The 17,752-nt window shown below is 34.2% G+C and overlaps 1 protein-coding gene across 1 annotated transcript; it reads right to left on the bottom strand.

Moving 5' to 3' along the window:
- Positions 1-745: 745 nt before the first annotated feature.
- On the bottom strand, positions 746-16,324 carry LOC128241881 (cardioacceleratory peptide receptor-like). Its single transcript, XM_052959002.1, has 9 exons — positions 16,057-16,324; positions 8,624-8,762; positions 6,010-6,113; positions 4,295-4,388; positions 3,480-3,622; positions 2,882-3,023; positions 2,191-2,274; positions 1,580-1,763; positions 746-1,381 (listed from the first exon to the last, which is right to left on the bottom strand). Exons 1-9 carry the CDS (start codon positions 16,195-16,197, stop codon positions 841-843), a joined length of 1,572 nt encoding a protein of 523 aa, XP_052814962.1. The 5' UTR covers positions 16,198-16,324; the 3' UTR covers positions 746-840.
- Positions 16,325-17,752: the final 1,428 nt, after the last annotated feature.

Here is a 17,752-nt window from a genome sequence, read left to right as displayed (position 1 = left end):
TTTACAACATGTATGAACAGGGAGGGACAAACCCAAACCAATGGAATATAAATTGTATTGTATGCATTAAGTATGGTATTTCAGTGTTGGGTTACAAACAATTTCAGTAATTCCATAACATTTAAAATCGTGTTTTGACGTACGCTCTTAGTAATTATTTGTTTTCTTTAATTTATGTTCTAACATTGGACACTGGATGTGTTCCTACCCATTACCGCTAATTGTGCATGATATGCCTCTGGAATAGTCCTGTGATAATGGACCGTGACCAGCTGGGCGCTCATGTGTTTGGAATGGACTAAAACAGGTGTAATAGTAATTGATTGAGCGAGGTGAAGAATCTCGTGATTGGACAAATCTTTTAGTTATAATAAAAATTGAAATGTGAAAGTTACATGACCTTCGGAAGAAAAGTAAACGCTCATTAGTTGCTCAATTTAGAACTTAAATATCGCCGGAACGAATAGAAAAGTGGCACCATTGAAGTATACAGTGACAGTTAACTGTGACTCCCAATACATTTTATTTTGATACAGCTGTGTTGATGTGTGTGTGGTTTGTTTGCATCTCTCGTTCAGTGTCATTTGGGCCCATACTTTATTCCTCTAAGCAAGGTTTACAGTTATTGTTTTGACTTCTAGTCTTATGTCTGTTGTTTTCAGTGGTTTGGTAGAATACAAAAAAGCGATCGAAAAAGTAATATATTTACGGTCCATGATCACAGGTTGTTGTAGGACAAACACTATTAAATATTTAACATTATATCTTTTATATTGAGCATAATCAACAAGAAAATATAATTACATCGTATACCATATAATTTGTATACTTTATAATGGCTTATACATTTAATGTGCGTTGAATCAAGTTGGAGGGTTGGGATTTCACTTTCTTTTCATCACCTTCATTTAACAAATTATTCGTCTCAGCCATGTCATTGTTAATGTCTGTCTTTTGCACTCTCTTTCCGTAAGATTCCAACAATATAATTCCACCGTGTGTCATTTTCCTGTTTGCCAGCGGAAGTCCTGATGGACGTCTGTTAAACGGTCTTTTTGCGGGCGTGTTTTGTTGGTATAAACTTTTGTTGCTATCCATGAGTTCTATCGATTCCGGCATATGTTTGTTACCGTTGCTCCTAGTGCATGCGACAAGGATATTCTTTCTGTTGAGCTTTTCTTGTAGTCTAGATTCTCGTCTAAATCCTGGTTTGATCCCGCTGAAGTTTGGTCTATGTATTAAGCATGTGGCAGACGTACCATCGCCCCCTGTGTTTTCAACATTCGTTAAATTATTTGTGCTATTCCTTAGTAGTGTTCTCCTAGCGTAACAATCACAACCACAACACCAGCTGTGTAGATTCATACAGCAAGGCAACCGTCTGAAACAGTTTACATACATTGTGAATTCAGTTCAAGACTGAATCAGAACATAATATGATGTAAATAATGCTCCTTTGTACCTAATAGTACCTGAAGTAATAATTTAGGATATTGTAAGTGCAGTTAAGTAAGTTATGATATAGTAATTGCCGTTGGGTAAGTTAGGATATGGTAACAAACGTGCATTAAAATCATACCTTAAATGTGTACATATTCCAGTTCCAAATACGCCATAAATTATAGGATTTGCTGCAGAGTTTAGAGGTGCTAAGCTCTGTATAAGCGACGTTAAGGCGTGGTATGTTTTGGAATTGTTAACAATTTCACTATACACGTCCTTTAAGTTATATACGAAGTATGGACACCAGCACAGCACAAACACTGAAAAAAAGTAGTCATGAACAGTAGCAATAGTACATCGTGCCATGGTTTTATGATTATATATGTAGTTATATTCGAATTCTTTATAAATCAAACGTGCCTAAAATTCATCCCCTCTACAATGTTGTTTTTTTCTGAATTTGTCGTAATTTAACCTTTGTAGTTCCTCGTACATTTGGAAAGTATAGGAATGGACAAGGAATATCTTCAGTATCATGAAACACTGCATGTGTTACATTGCAAAACAAGTAACCAAACATATAGTTTTGATCAATGATATCTAGTCTACAAATGTGTCTGAACGAAATTGTCTTGCAAGCTTTGTTCACCAAGAATAAATAAAAAAAATTGTTAATAACATTTCGTTTGTCTCTTTTTTGATACGCAGCTAATGGTGAAAGCTAATCATGAAATAAATAAAACTCACTAATGACAATAATAAGTGTCATCTTGACAGTTTTTATCTGGGCTTGGGGAATTATTCCTTTGTTATTGCCTGGCATAGGCGATCCTGAAAACATTAATTGCACAAGTTTTAGCATTGTTATAAGAATCGAATGAAAATGATAAAACGAATACAATAAGGCTTAAAAAAAACAACAATGGAAATGAATACATACCAAATAAATAATTTTACAATTATTCCGTAGAGAATAAACTATTTTGGCATTTTATAGCTGGTAATGAATGCAAGAGAAATAATTCAAGGTATCCGATGTATAAAAAAAGCTTGTCAGTGTATAAGCCACTGGCAGTTATGATAAATTTTGATGGTGATTCATTATAATGTGTGTACAGTGTAATGGGTATTGTTTAATAATTCCTGCTTTGTATTGTTGTTCTTTATTGTAACTGAAATTAGTTGTGGACTGATATATTTTGATGTTTTTTCAAGGTCAACAACCGTTGCAAATATATAAGAATAATGACCAGGCATCAAACATTTACATTCGTGTTTATAGGATACCTTAAACCTTACATTATACTTAATTACAGTCTTTGTTTAGATCTACACATTATTGTTGACTCAAAATAGTAATTTTGGGTGTTAGATATTGTATTATTGTTTGGTCATTAGCATGATTACAACATGAACATACATTATCAAATTCACTTACTGTTGGCAGATGAATGCGCAGATTGCAACGCGTTTAAGCCACGGCCCGTTTCCCAGATAGCATACATGATAATTGTGTAACAGGAAACAATTATCAGTGCAGGTATGATTAATGCTGTCAGTGCTACCAATGTAATGTATAACTGAAATATAAAATTTTAGAGTTATAGGAAAACGTTGTCTATGGTTCTGCCTTGGACGTTTACTCTGGATGCATTTGTCTTAATTCTATAAACTGTGACAGGTAATGCTATTGCATTGTTCCTGTTTGAATTGGTTTCAATGTTGCCAGACATATTTTGCACTGTATGCACTAATTGACAGTTTTGCTATCGGATTTGTTCCTATTTTAATAAATTTCATTATTACTAGAAGGACACTTTTTGCAATGTTTGAACTAATAAACGGTTTTTGCTTTTGTATTAATTCCAACTTTGAATTAGTTTCCATATAACAAGGGACATACGTTTTCCACTGTATGAACAATAACCTATAGCATACATTTATTCTTTTTGAATTATTTGTCACAATACAATTAATGAAAACAAATAAGACCTATTTGAGACGCTTTATCATGTAAGTTTACAATGAAAACGAACCTGCCATTGCCATCTATTCTGCAGTGTCATCAGACAATAATACTCTCCGTTCAGAGGCATAGTATCAAAGAATAGGAATGCTGGAACAGAAAATATTGCTGAACTAATCCACGCTCCGATCACGAGAGCTCTCACTGTGGTAGCTGAAGTAAAATAAACGTATCGTCTCCTAAGCTCGCTTTCTGAGCAAATTTATGACATCATATGAAACCACTGATAATCACACTGTTTTGTTATAACCTCATCCAATTAATTGTAGACGAGATATATAGCTCAATAGTGTTATTTCAAGTGTTATACAGAACATACAATCATTGAGCATGCGCATTTAGCATGGGATCTGTTTCAACAAACATATAACTTTTCACTTACTTTGCAAAATGTGTGACAATGCAATATCAGGCTCAAAATTAAGTCCGACATTTAAACGACGAAAAAAATATAACATAAAATACAGTTCTGCGCCGTCATCCTTCGAAGAAAATAACTATTTTATATCTATGATCTTTCGAATTGGCTATATATGTTTTTTTCGCAAACGGTATGCATTAATCATTAGATAATTCCCATAGAATGCTATTAAATATAACAGGTTGTACTAACAATATTTTACGAGCATACTTCACACTAACGACATATTCATAGTTGTGTAACGTTGGTTGTCTGTTGACGACGTGAGGCTCTCGTTTATTGTTTTATTTGGCCTTGAAATGAAATAGGATTTTGGTAACAGTACGACATACATTTTGGATAAGTTTTAAAAATTATATTAGTAATAAACAGGGTTTTGAAATGCTGACAAAACTAACTCATACCTTTTCTAGTGAATTTCATTGGCCGAGCAATAGCGTCAGCTCTGTCAATACTTAAGGCAACAATCATAAACGTTGATGAGTAAACTACCAGAACCTGCAAAGTATTAATTTTATCAAATGTGTACAGTCCTCCCAATATAACATGAAACACGAGAAACCATTATATCCTGTCACTTGCATACAAATCTGTCCAATAACAAGGTGCCGTGTAAATTTTAGTTTATTAGGATAGTAGATTACGTGATGTTTATCTACAGTCAGTTGGTCATGTGACCACGAAAACGGACTTCTTTTCAATTCTGAAATGACAGAGGAAAAACACAAATAATGTTTCAGCATCATAGTCCGCCAACAACCGACCTCAACACTCCCTCGCCCATAAAGTCCCATCACTCTGCATAATATTGACATTTGTAAAACAATCCACCAGAAAATCTACATCTAATGTGAAAATCTTACCCCACCCGCAAATTCTGGAAATTCAACGATAGTAAATTCCATTTCTGTGGTGAGTGACAAAATCTGTCTTACAACAGAAATGAATTATCTCTTTGCCGGTGCTGTTCTAAACATCCAACACTATCAACACGAATGAAATCAATTTAACATGTGGCGATTGTTTGTAAACATTCGTGATCTTGAATCATGACCTATGTACTGTACTCTGTGACTTGCAGAATAATTGTTACATCATCAGATAATGTTTGGTGACTGATTCATGTTTATGCACTTTTAAAAGCTTTGTTATATTTTGAATTGATATTGACGTATCAAAATGCAATGACTTTGACTGCAAGCGTATTAAAAACAGCTTGGGAACTATTTCGGGAACGATTTAAACATGGATACAGAGTGTGATGGCGCCATCAGGGAGAAAACAGTTGTTCCCCTTATTTTTAAAGAAACTTAAAAATTTTAAGGTTATTTATAGTGTTAAAATAAACAAAGTAACAGGATAAATAGAATACTAGGTAAGTGCCGTGGATGGAGAAAATTTTTCTGGCTCGACTGCGGAGTTTATCGGGTTCGCCTTCGGCTCACCCGATAAATTCCTCCACCTTGCCAGATAAACTTCCTCCATCCACGTCACTAACATTATCTTTATTTGTTTTAACGATTGGGCGACAAATAGGTGTTTTGAGATGTTGTTATCCTTCAAATCCGTATATTGTGAAATATATCATTCAGGTTATTACAAAATTGAATTCAATTCGTTGCATATGTAGGCTTGTAAAGAGATTATTTGCAAAGAATGACAAAGACACACTCACATTCTGATGTACGTGTGCCGACCGGTAGACTGAATAGTAGTAATACTATTTATTAGTAAATTATACCAATTACTTATGAGATTTCTGTCAACTGTGTCCACCGTTATATTCAGAATTTATTATCGTTCGAGATTCACAAAACGAATAAAAACAATATTAACATTGTGTATGTGTCATTCTTATCAAACTTATTATAAACCGTCTGGAATTTATGTTTATACTTGTTTTTTATCAGGAAACTTGACTTAAAACCAGCTTACCCGATTTATCAATGAATTAAAAAACAGCCAAGAGAAAATATTAATTTCTTTATATTAGTCTCAGAACCAAAGGTTGGTGTTGAAGTATGTCTGTTTGATTTTTCTATACTGAACCTTCCAAATCGTGTGGTGAACAATCTTAAAGCTGGTGTCTTCAGAAATAATATCCAATATTTTTGCTGACCTGAAGGAACTTGATAATTTTGCAGAGAGCTGCGCCACCGTACCAGACCACGAGCCAGCGCTCGACAATATCGGCCGTTAAGTGAAATAGCCCAACCGTCAGATCTGAAAATGACAGAAATGTGATTAACTTTTGTCTCATTAAATCGGCAATCATAGAATGACGATAAATTAGCCTATGGCTAAAACATTTATTTTGATTTCTCTGAGGAGAACTCAGGACGTTGTTTTGTGTCGGTGATGCTTTTGAAATGTAAATATGCACCGCCTTTCTTTAGCCTGCCGGATGTATATATTAACTGTGACTATGTTATGCTTTTCGATGGTCTATTGTAAAATATTATTGTTATTGCATTATATGTTGATAAGCTCACTGTTTGAAGCAGTTAGTTTATCAAAATATACAGGTACCCTTAATGTAGCTCGTTGTCCTGGATAAAAAAAACGTTAATACACACAGTGCTGGAAAAAAAATATCTGACGTAATTTTGCGGTATTTTCATTTCGGTAGAATTTGGCCGAATTGACCAATACGAGGGCTGTACGTAAAGTTCGTGGACAACATTTAAATATTATTAGTATGTTTAGATAAAATATAATGATACAGTCAAAAAATACATTTAATTCCGCACTGGAAACACGAACACGTGTCAAAATACATAGAACATAAACAGTTTTACAGCGGCTTTACAGCATACCCTATCACAGCCACGGAGCACTTTGACGTAAAAAACGCCAACATTTAACGTCACGTTACATTTTTTTCAAAATATTCTCCCATGCAGTTCATGCACTTGTTGTGACGATCTACCCATTTCTTGTAAATGTCACGGTACCATGATTTGTCATATGAAGCAACTGTAGATCGTACGACCAGGGCGAGTTCCTTCATATCAGTGAATCGTTGTCCACGTAAATCCCCCTTAAGTCGTGGAAAAACAACAAAGTCCATGGGGGCGCAATCGGGACTATAGGGCGCATGCTCCAAACGTTCAAAGCCAAGGAAATCAATAGTCAGCAGTGTATCGGCCGCTCTGTGTGAAGGTGCGTTGTCCTGGTGATATATGATATCATCGATATTAGCCTGAGGCCGCTTCTTCCGGTAGGCGTTTAAGAAGTCCCTGCGTATTACCTGAAAATAAACAAATAAATGTGAAACCGTAGGACACGTTTTCGTGCGGGTAATGATCCGTTCCTTGTTAAATGATTAATTGTGAAATGTTGTTTAAAACTCTTTTTTATTTAATCTATTTAATTAGATATAAATTGGTTTAAAAAAATAAAATCTTTAAATACCTTCTGATAAAACGCGGCATTGACAGTTTTCCCTTCCGGTACCTGGTGCTGTAGGATCATACCTTCAGAATCCATGAAGAAAATATACATGAATTTCTTAGCAGACTTGCAGACTTTCGCCTTCTTTGGTGGTGGTGAGGTCGGGTGTTTCTACACCATGGATTGCTGTTTGGATTCGGGTTCATATAAATAAAGCCAGGTCTCGTCCATTGTCACTATACGTTTCAGGAAGGCATCACCCTGGCGTTGAAAACGGTCCAAAAAGGCACTTGAAACGCTGATTCTTTTTTTATTCTGCTCATCGTTAAGTAGCCGGGGCACCCATCGCGCACAAACTTTCCGCATACCTAGGTCCTGTGTTATGGTCCGATAAACAACGTTTGCACAAATTCCAGTGATATCACTTATTTCCCGAACGGTTTTTCTGCGATCAGTTTGTAAAATATCTCGGACCCATGCTATGTCGCGTTCAGTCCTAGATGGCCGGCCCGTTCTTGGAGAATCATCCACGCTGATTTCACCGTCTCTGAATCGCTTATGCCATTTAAACACAAGACTTCTGCAACATTTCGCAGAACCACGATCCATAAACTTCAGGGTTGCTGTTGGTGTCATTCCTGTTGCAGCACAATGTTTAATAACGGAACGTTGTTCCGTCCTTAACGTCGTATCCATGATTATGGCTGAGCACGCTCACTACCTATGTTTGTTGATAATGTTAACAATTCAAATGTCGAGTAATGACGTCAATATTTCTGATGAATACGGATATGACGTCATAAAATATGCATTCAACACGTTGACATAATTTGGCGCCAAATTCTCGTTTAATTGCGTTAAAAGTGAGCGCTTTTGTTTCGCGTTTTGTTAAGACCTCAAAGTGCTCCGTACCGACTGTACTAGGTTTCTTTAAAAATAAGTTTCTTTCAGAAACGTTTATATTTTGATACATTGTTCATTGTTTTACTTTTATTGGAATGTATATTTAAAATGATATGCATTTTATTAATTTTTTTGTTAATTTAATAACATTATACCACTTGTCCACGAACGACATAGCAAGGTCGAAATATCGGTTACGTCAGATTGTGAATACATGTGCTTCCCAATTCAAAATGCGTATCAGAGGGGAATTATTTGAGTAACTTGTAGATAGTATCATAGTTTACCAATTGTATTTTACAAGATAGACAGTCAGGTATTTTAAAATCGGGTATGGATGGGTATGATAAAGCAACTAGGTATAGGAAACCCCCATTATTTTGTATAGTACTATATAATTAGGTTAATCAAAACGCCCATACAAACAACTTCCTTACCTGCGACTGCAAGGTGCATCATCAAATAGTTCATTCTTGTCTTGATTCCCTTTTCCGACATGTAGATAGCGACAAGGACGCACGTGTTGCCGAGGACAATCATCAGAAAGAGAACATTCAGGACAACCAGTTGTGGTACCTAGAATGGTTTTGATATAATTTAAAGGAACAGAACAACGACGAAAACCAGTTGTGGCACCTGGTATGGATTTGAAATCCTCATCAGGACGATAACAAGAAGGACAACCAGCTGTGGCACCTGTAATGGTTGTGGAGTCAGCGAGCATAAACTGACGTATCAGGCGTGTCTTCATTCCTCTCATAACTAACTGATAAACATTACCGTTGCATAAACATTGGTGACACAGGATAATTTGTCCAGTCTAAATATGACAGGCAAGACCCTCGGATAAAGCTTTGAAGACAAACCTACCACCTTTTGCTAAATTTAGGTCTGATTTATATGGAATTCACACTGCGGAAAATGGTTGAATATACGGGAATGTACTGAAACCCGTACATCCAACGTGAACGGTAAGTGTACGGGATGTTAAATATACGGGTATGTTCGGACCCGTATATTCATAAAACTCGCACATCTTGAGTATACGGGATTCGATGTACGGGCGTATACTTACCCGTACATCCGTGTTATAATAAAAAAATAAATTCTGTAATCAATATAGCTCTTGGGGTGTTAAATTTGATAGCATACATGATATGAACGACATTTATACCATTGACTTAAAAAATCACTGTTACGTAGAAAAATAGGATGGTGTCAGTAAAAATCAAATGCTTTAACGGGTTTAGACAGCTTTTAATGAAATTAAAAAAAGGTCTGAATTATAACAAATAAATAAAATGGACAATACTGAGTTGATTAACTAACGACTAGTACTTAAACTATTTTGATTGATGTACGACACCGTACATCTCCGTATATCTTGAGTGTACGGGTATGTACGGTCTCCGTACATGTTGAAAATACGGGAAATTATGTTCTTCCGCATATTCATCGTGTACAGGATTATATCATTCCCGTACACGATAAATATACGGGCGTGTACAATTCCCGTATATTATGAATGTACGGAAATATATCAGTTCCAGTACACGCTGACTGTACGGAAAAGTTACAATTCCCGTACACTATGGATATACGGAAATGTACTCTTTCCCGTACACCCATGCTTTAAAATAGTTTTGAATTTTGTAATCAAGTAAGGTTAATTGTTATTTCATTTGACAGCATATATGATATGATCACCATTTATACCACTGACTTGCAGAGAAACAGGAATATGTAAGTAAGAGTAACGTTTTGTAGAAATTGTAAATGCTTTTATTGTTTTAACAGCCTTTGATAAAATTAAAGCGACATCTTCATGATACAGAAGAATAAGATTTGACAATGCTGAGTGGTGTAACATTTGACAGCATATATGAAACGATCAACATTTATTACATTGACTTTTTCTTTTTCCCTGTTTCGCAGAGTAACAGGAGTCGCGTTTTGTAGAAATATTAACGCTTTTATGTGTTTGAACAGCCGTTGAAGAAATAACAATGACATCTATATGATACAAAATAACTGAATTCGTCAATGCTGGGTGGATAAATTCACGGCTAGGGCCCAGGAATGTTTAATTTCCCGTACATGTTGAATATACAGGCGTGTAAAAATCCCGTATATTATGGATGTTTAGAAATATACAAGTAACATTACCCGTACAAAATGGAAACACGGACAAGTTGTGTTTCCCGTACACGCTTAGTGTTCGGGAATGTTTAGTTTCCGCTTAGTGTTCGGGAATGTTTAGTTCCCCCGTATATGATGAATATACCAATGGGGCATATACGTTTTGAGGGGAGGGGTTCACTCCTAAATGTTAGGAAAGGTGGCACTTAATATATTTAAGAAGTGTCATCATTATCTTTTTTTCGGGTACTTTTATGGCCTTTCCAATTAGAGCATGTCGCGCGGAGATCAATTGTTTTCATAACCACATGGCCAGTGGGTCATAAATCTACGAGACACGAATTATTAAAATTATTAATTAATTTCATCGACAAACTGCGGAAAAATATTATTATCATATTATGCATGAATTGAATAACGATAAATAAATAAATAAATAAATGAATGAATGAATGAATGAATGAATGAATGAATGAATGAATGAATGAATGAATGAATGAATGAATGAATGAATGAATGAATGAATGAATGAATGAATGAATGAATGAATGAATGAATGAATAAATATCCAGCAGGTTTATCTCACTTATAATTGTATTCAAACAATTTTATATTATCTGTGACATCTGCTGTGATGAATGCTGATACAATAAGATCATATCTAAGATAGGGCGTCAAAAGAGACCGATTACTAATTAAACACAACAAATATATTCATTAATTTCAAGTTTTCTAATTGCATTTTATTAAAATTGCATTTAGTTCTAATTTTGAAGAACCCAGATTTGTTTTTATCTTAATTTTATTGAAAATGGCTCTAATTGTTAGCTTACTTTCTTCATAGTTTGATTCCTATTATGAACTTCTTGGCATGAGGGAGTTGAAATAAAGATTGACAATTTTAACATTTTCTTTAAGTTTTTTCTCATCTGCTTATTTTGGCATTAAAGCCTTCATTTCAGTCATATAAGATAACTCACAGTATAACAGATCTCAACTGTTTAAAAAAACTGCCGAAATATTTAGTCTATTTTTAAAGCGATAGTATAAGTGTAACCCTTTTCCCATAAAACATCAATTTACACACCTAAGTATGAAAAACTGTGATCTGATAATTTATCAGCAGCCTTATATCACTGAATGGCGAAATTGGCTCATTCCAAGACAAAAAATGTCAAAACGGTCAATCTGTGAGAGTGCAGTTTGAATACTCATTTATTATTATGTATGTTAAAAAAATGCAGAGGAAGTCCAAATCAATGTAATTTCAATAGTGTCAGTGTTTTGACTCTCCTTATTTGTTTAATCTTTTTCTCAATCATAAAGAACACATTTGTAATAAATATATAAAAAAACGTATTATACTACTGTGAAGTGCAGATTGTCGGTGGTCATGGCGGATAGCAACGGTCAACTGATAAGCCACGCCTTATTTGGACGCTGATTGGTCAGTCGGGTATTGGCCGGCTAGTTTGACTGACAGCCCGCGTTATGACACTTAGTGACATGATCATTTGCTTTGAAAAAACACATGTCCAGTGGGTCATAAAACTATACGAAATACATCTAAAACACACAAATTCTAAAACTTATTAATTAATTCGACAGACTGTTGGAAATTTTATGACCGAACTAAATATAAATTGAAATAATGAAGAATAAATAAATATATAAATAGCCAGCTTCATTATCTCACTAATTATTGTATTTAAACAATTGTGACTGTTTTGAAGAATGCTGATAAAATCCGCTCTGAGGTCATATTATATAAAATAAGAGGCATCTGTTTTTTAAGAAATAAGACTGAATACTTATTAAAATCAAGACCAATAATTATTAATTTCAAGTTTGCATGATATTGAACGTTCTGAATTGAAACTTATTGTTCATCTTCATGGTATTAAAAAACAGTTTAACAATTAAATCAAAATTTAAGAAGCAGCAAACCAGATGTTTCTTCTTAATATTATTTACAACGGCTCTAATTGTTAGCTTACTTTTTCATTGTTGTTTCCCAATATTATGTTTATTTTCAATAATAGCGGTTGACCCTAACCCATCCATTGGTATGAGGGAGTTGCAATAAAGATGCCCTATCTTTAAAGTTGCACTCTCTTACGTTTGACAATTTTTACTTATTTAAGTTGCTCTCAGAATCAGCTAAATTTGGCATCAATGTCTTCACTTCAGTCATTAAGATAACTCACAATAATGATCTCAACTATGTGGAAATCTGCCGAAAATTCTATTTTTCTTAAAGCGTTAGTAGTAATGCTTTTAGCTTTACAACATATTTTTTTCTTTTCGCTATGCATATTTTTGCGACTATAAATATTTCAATTTACGATAATAATAATAATAATAATAATAATAATAATAATAATAATAATAATAATAATAATAATAATAATAAAGTAAAGTAAATAAAACAATTTTAATATTCTGTTTAAATTTTCAAGAAATGCGTAAGTTTCAGCCAATATTTAGCCGCTAGTCATTTAACCAATCAAGAGCGTATAATCAATAGCCAATCGTAACAGCGGGGTGCAGAAAGCGCGAGAATCAATATCATATGTGTCATTACATGAGCCAAATAGCAACAAGGAAGACTACCCAACAATAATGAGGTAAGACTACGAGCTAGCATATAAGTAAGATGTAAGATATAATTGTTATTTATTTGTTGATGGGACTTCGATTATTAGTTAGTTATTATGTCTGTGAACCGTGAATTGGTATTTATAATTTGAACGTGAACCATCAAACAAACGGATAAACTATAATTCTGATGAAATGTGGGTTTGTTATTTTAATTAAGGTACAGCATTGTTAGCTTAAAATATTTTTAAGTAGAATAAATGCCCATCAGAATAATGATGGCAATCTAAAATGAATTTATACAAGCTATGTATTGAATTTACTTTATTTAAATATTAGTTGGCACACCAAATTTCATAGAAATGTCTTGTACAAAACAGATTTATGCTTATGTATTATCATCACATCTGGGAATGAACTGGTTGAATTGTTTAGAGCTGCACTCTCTCAGATTGACAGTTTTGATATAAAATATTTTGTCTCTGATTTAACTTTTGTATAACTTCCTTCAAGCACAAAGATCACAGTAAATTGCTACAAAACTGCCAAAGATTACAGTTTATAATGCGAGTGCATCTTTAACAAGTCTAGACATAAGTTATATAGGTTGTGTCACATTTTCTAATGGTTTTTCTATCACGGGGTTATCTAACTTCATGGTGATAAAGTTGCCATATCGCTGTATTATATCAAATCTGCATTTCAACTGTCTGTTAGCCATAAGCTTGTTGTGTCTGTATTATTTCTTTTTTTCTGTGACCTGATGTCCGTGCGCAATTTGACCTAATGCCTGAAGCCAATAAATCGCGGAATGGAAATCATATTAGTTGTGTAATGTTTTCTGGATGTTTGTTTAACAGCCTGTATAAATTGTTGTTTGACAAGACAGTGGATTTTTAATCATACAACATTTTGTTTGAGCAAATGCCACAATAAAATGATTATGTTAAGGCAGATCTAGAATGACATTTAACATTGATTACTCAAACATGCTAATTTTGAATCTTATGAATTTATATAAGTAGTAGTTTTTACTATGTCTATAAATAATGTTTTATAAAAAAACAGCATGTATTTGTTATTTCTTATCATCCGTGTCTAACACGGTCAAACCCTACCATCCCGGTCCATCCCATATAAGGTCCGTACATTCATCCGTGTACGGGGTCCGTATTCCAATCCCGTACATGTTGTGTGTACGGGTCCGTATATTCATCCCGTACACGTTGGGTGTACGGGGTCCGTATATCCATCCCGTACACGGTGCGTGTATGGGGTCCGTAAATTCATCCCGTACACGTTGCGTGTACGGGGTCCGTATATTCATCCCGTACACGTTGCGTGTACGGGGTCCGTAAATTCATCCCGTACACGTTGCGTGTACGGGGTCCGTATATTCATCCCGTACACGTTGCGTGTACGGGGTCCGTATATCCATCCCGTATACGTTGCATGTACGGGGTCCGTATATTCATTCCGTACACGTTGCATGTACGGGGTCCGTATATCCATTTCGAACATGCGAGTGTACGGGCTCCGTACATCCATACATATATTTTGCCAAAATATTATATGCTAAAAATATGTATTTTTTCAAAAATACGTGAAAGAAATAAAAGAAATCTTTATATACATTGATAACTCCGTATATCCACGGGTACGGGGATGGATATACGGAAGTCCGTACACGCGGTGTTCCGTATACGTTGGGTGTACGGGTCCGAACACGCCCGTATATTCAAGATGTACGGGACCGTTCTTTCCCATATGTTCAATCATTTTCCGCAGTGTCAACACATTTAAATTAAAATATATAACACAATAACATAAAGAGAGATGTGCAATTTATGTTTTAAGAAACTGAACAAGAATAAGTCGAGTAGACTTTAAGTAGGGGTATTATTAAAAAAGTATATATTTAGTATTGTTTAGGGTAATTAACAACACGTAGTTACACCGATCTCATCCCTTAAATCAATAAAGGCTAACAGTCGCTCGAGACCTGTAAACAATCGAATGATCTTGCCAATTAACTGTACACAAAGAGAATCATTATGCCTGCATCTCATCGGTAAATCTGTGATAACATGTATTGTTCATACCGATGTCATTATTACTTTTTTTTCACTTAAAATCCTTTGATCAGATCGCCAATTGTCTCAATGTCTCAATTGCTCATCAACAAACGTGAACCCTATCTCGTCTTGCGAGTAATTTATTGTCGTAGGAGTTAGTAAAACAGAAGAAAAAAATAAACTTAAACGTTTTTGCAATCTTCGTTATTCAGTGTCTGGCTAGCGAGATGTTATACTTTATACAATTGAATTTCCATAAATATTATTTTGCATTCTACATCACCGTTATGACGCATAATTCAATCAGACATTCTAATTTACTCTAAACTACTCGTTATGCGTTTACTGGGCCTTAAAATAGTTTTTGCGTCCCTCTCATGACCAAGATAGAGTGAGTGTTGGTCGGTCGGTATATAAGAGTTTTTTATTAATATTTTTCCAGAATAGAGAAATAACGTATACAAGGTTGTTGTTTTTTATATTAGGTCAATGCGTTTTTGTAATTATTTGTGAAGATGTTTATCAAGACTTGTTCAGACACAAACTGAGAGACAAATCAATATGAAGACTCATCACTAAAAAATGGAGATATACATTTCTGAACTTGGATTTCAAAAAAGGTATATGTCATTAAGTAGAAAATAACGCATAGTGTAATATAAGCTAGATTCATTACGTCCCAAACGTTTGTTAAATTCTGAGTATAATCAAAGGTGTACATGCTCTATAGTCATGTGAGTTCGGCGCGGATGGAAATAACACGAACTCAAGTGCAAGATCGAACATTTTCCATCCGTACCGAATACACATAATTGACCAATTAATTGACTTAAACCAAAACTGGCGGGCATTGTTTTCTGACGTCCTGACGCGCAATAATTTGACATCACAGTTGACATAACTGCTAGTCATGTTGTTGATTAAATGTAAACAGGTCTGACAATATTGAAATTGTGAAAAATTAAATTGTATAAAATCATCGATTGTATTAAAACAGAACTACTGAAAAGCTTTATACAAAAGTATAACTTACATATTTATTATTATTTATATCTTACCTGCCAAAATTCAACATTTTGGTCCACAATATAATAATATCCATATGTATAGTTTTCATCATACTGGGTGTCATTATACCTCATGTTTAGATCCACCGATCCATTTTCACATTGTAAGTCATTGCACATTTCTAAATCCATGGATACTCCTTTTTTATGCAATTATTTTTTGTCACGTAATGATTTCTATTCTCCGTTTTGGGAAGGGTTTTCTTCACTTTGCATTCAATAATACCAAGTATTAATTAAATGACTGCTGGGCAGTTACTCGAAGCAATATAACAAATAGAAACCGAAATATAATTTTAAATTAATAAATTATTAATTAGTAAAACAAATTTTTGAGATTGTTACAAATTGCCAAAATCCAGGATTTGAATATCTGAATGTTATGCAATTGTAAGTAACATTAAGTGCTGCGAACTAATATTTTTATCGGTTGTATTCTGGAACATCGACCTTTATAAATTATTGATGTTATCTTGCAAACTTAAATCACAATTCAAAGTTTATTCACACATAATGATTGAATTTTAAAAACAACGCAGTTTATCACAAAACATTTCTTGTATTTCATAAACCACGTGTTAGATTCCATGGACCACATTTTGAATCCCCTTACAATGTGTTATATTCTTTTGATAAAGTGGCTGCGATAATATATATCCGTCATTCGTTGTCCGTAATTCAATATTATAATAGCAGTATGAATAAACTTTACTGTATTTTCAACACTAATTAAATCCCGAAGTTTATAAAGAAAACCATTTTTATTTAATAGATTATATATTTCATATAGCGCTCATTTAGTTTTGAAACTATAGATATCATACCAACAATACGCTTGGCATTACATGACTAGAACAGTTTGCCGTAACACAAAGCCAATTATAGTTCTATTATATCCAAATCATATCATAGTCCTACACATTTCGACAATCGCGATATCCATCATATTATCTCTTGTTTTATTATGTTAAAGAAATACTTAACGCAGAGGCGGAAAGACCTTTCTATTTATCATGATCTCAACTAGCGATTGTGAAGAACCGATACAGACAAGGACTATAGAATACGACTGCCAGGCGATATCTTCACTTCTGCGGTTAATTCTATGCCTAATAATTTTCTTCTTGCTTCTCAATACATTCAACATTCTATAAAGCTCGTTCACACCGTTTATGCAATGAAATACGTTTGAGAGAAATAACTTATTATGCAACAGTTGTATTTTTTTGAGCAGGATGTTAAGTGTTGTTATTGTTATTTATGTATTATACCAGGTTCAGTTATGACTCACATATCCCTGGCTAAAAAGTAATCAACAAACAATCAGAATATGTTTGCAAATGGGCAATTTAATGCCAAAACAACAATATACATAATTTGTATAAACACGGTAAAAGTTAGTGACATTGTTATTATGTATTGTGACGGCACTGGTAATTGTAGTAGCAGTAAAACTTTCAGAATGACAGTTATTATATTATCATTATATTAAAGACGTGCAAACATAATTTTACTGATGGTACTGCAGTATTGGCGTTGGGCTTGACGTTTAAGATTTTGTAGCAGACCAAATGCTTGTCCTAGAATAAAACGTATGACTGACATGATTTGTCTTAAACCAACTCTATTTGAGAACAACCTGGTTTACCTGTGCAACGTTTCAAAGACCTTGTATAGTATAAGTTCT

Source organism: Mya arenaria, chromosome 7 (assembly GCF_026914265.1).
Source record: "Mya arenaria isolate MELC-2E11 chromosome 7, ASM2691426v1".
NCBI lineage: Eukaryota > Metazoa > Mollusca > Bivalvia > Myida > Myidae > Mya > Mya arenaria.
This window is presented reverse-complemented; position numbering and strand designations above follow the sequence as displayed.

Excerpts from the sequence above, each read along its gene's own strand:
- LOC128241881 (XM_052959002.1), bottom strand. The coding sequence starts at position 16,197 with ATGGATTTAGAAATGTGCAATGACTTACAATGTGAAAATGGATCGGTG. Across the intron at positions 3,623-4,294 it reads AATGAAATTCACTAGAAAAG|CTACCACAGTGAGAGCTCTC; the intron begins GTATGAGTTAGT and ends ATTTTACTTCAG. Across the intron at positions 2,275-2,881 it reads TGCGCATTCATCTGCCAACA|GATCGCCTATGCCAGGCAAT; the intron begins GTAAGTGAATTT and ends TAATGTTTTCAG.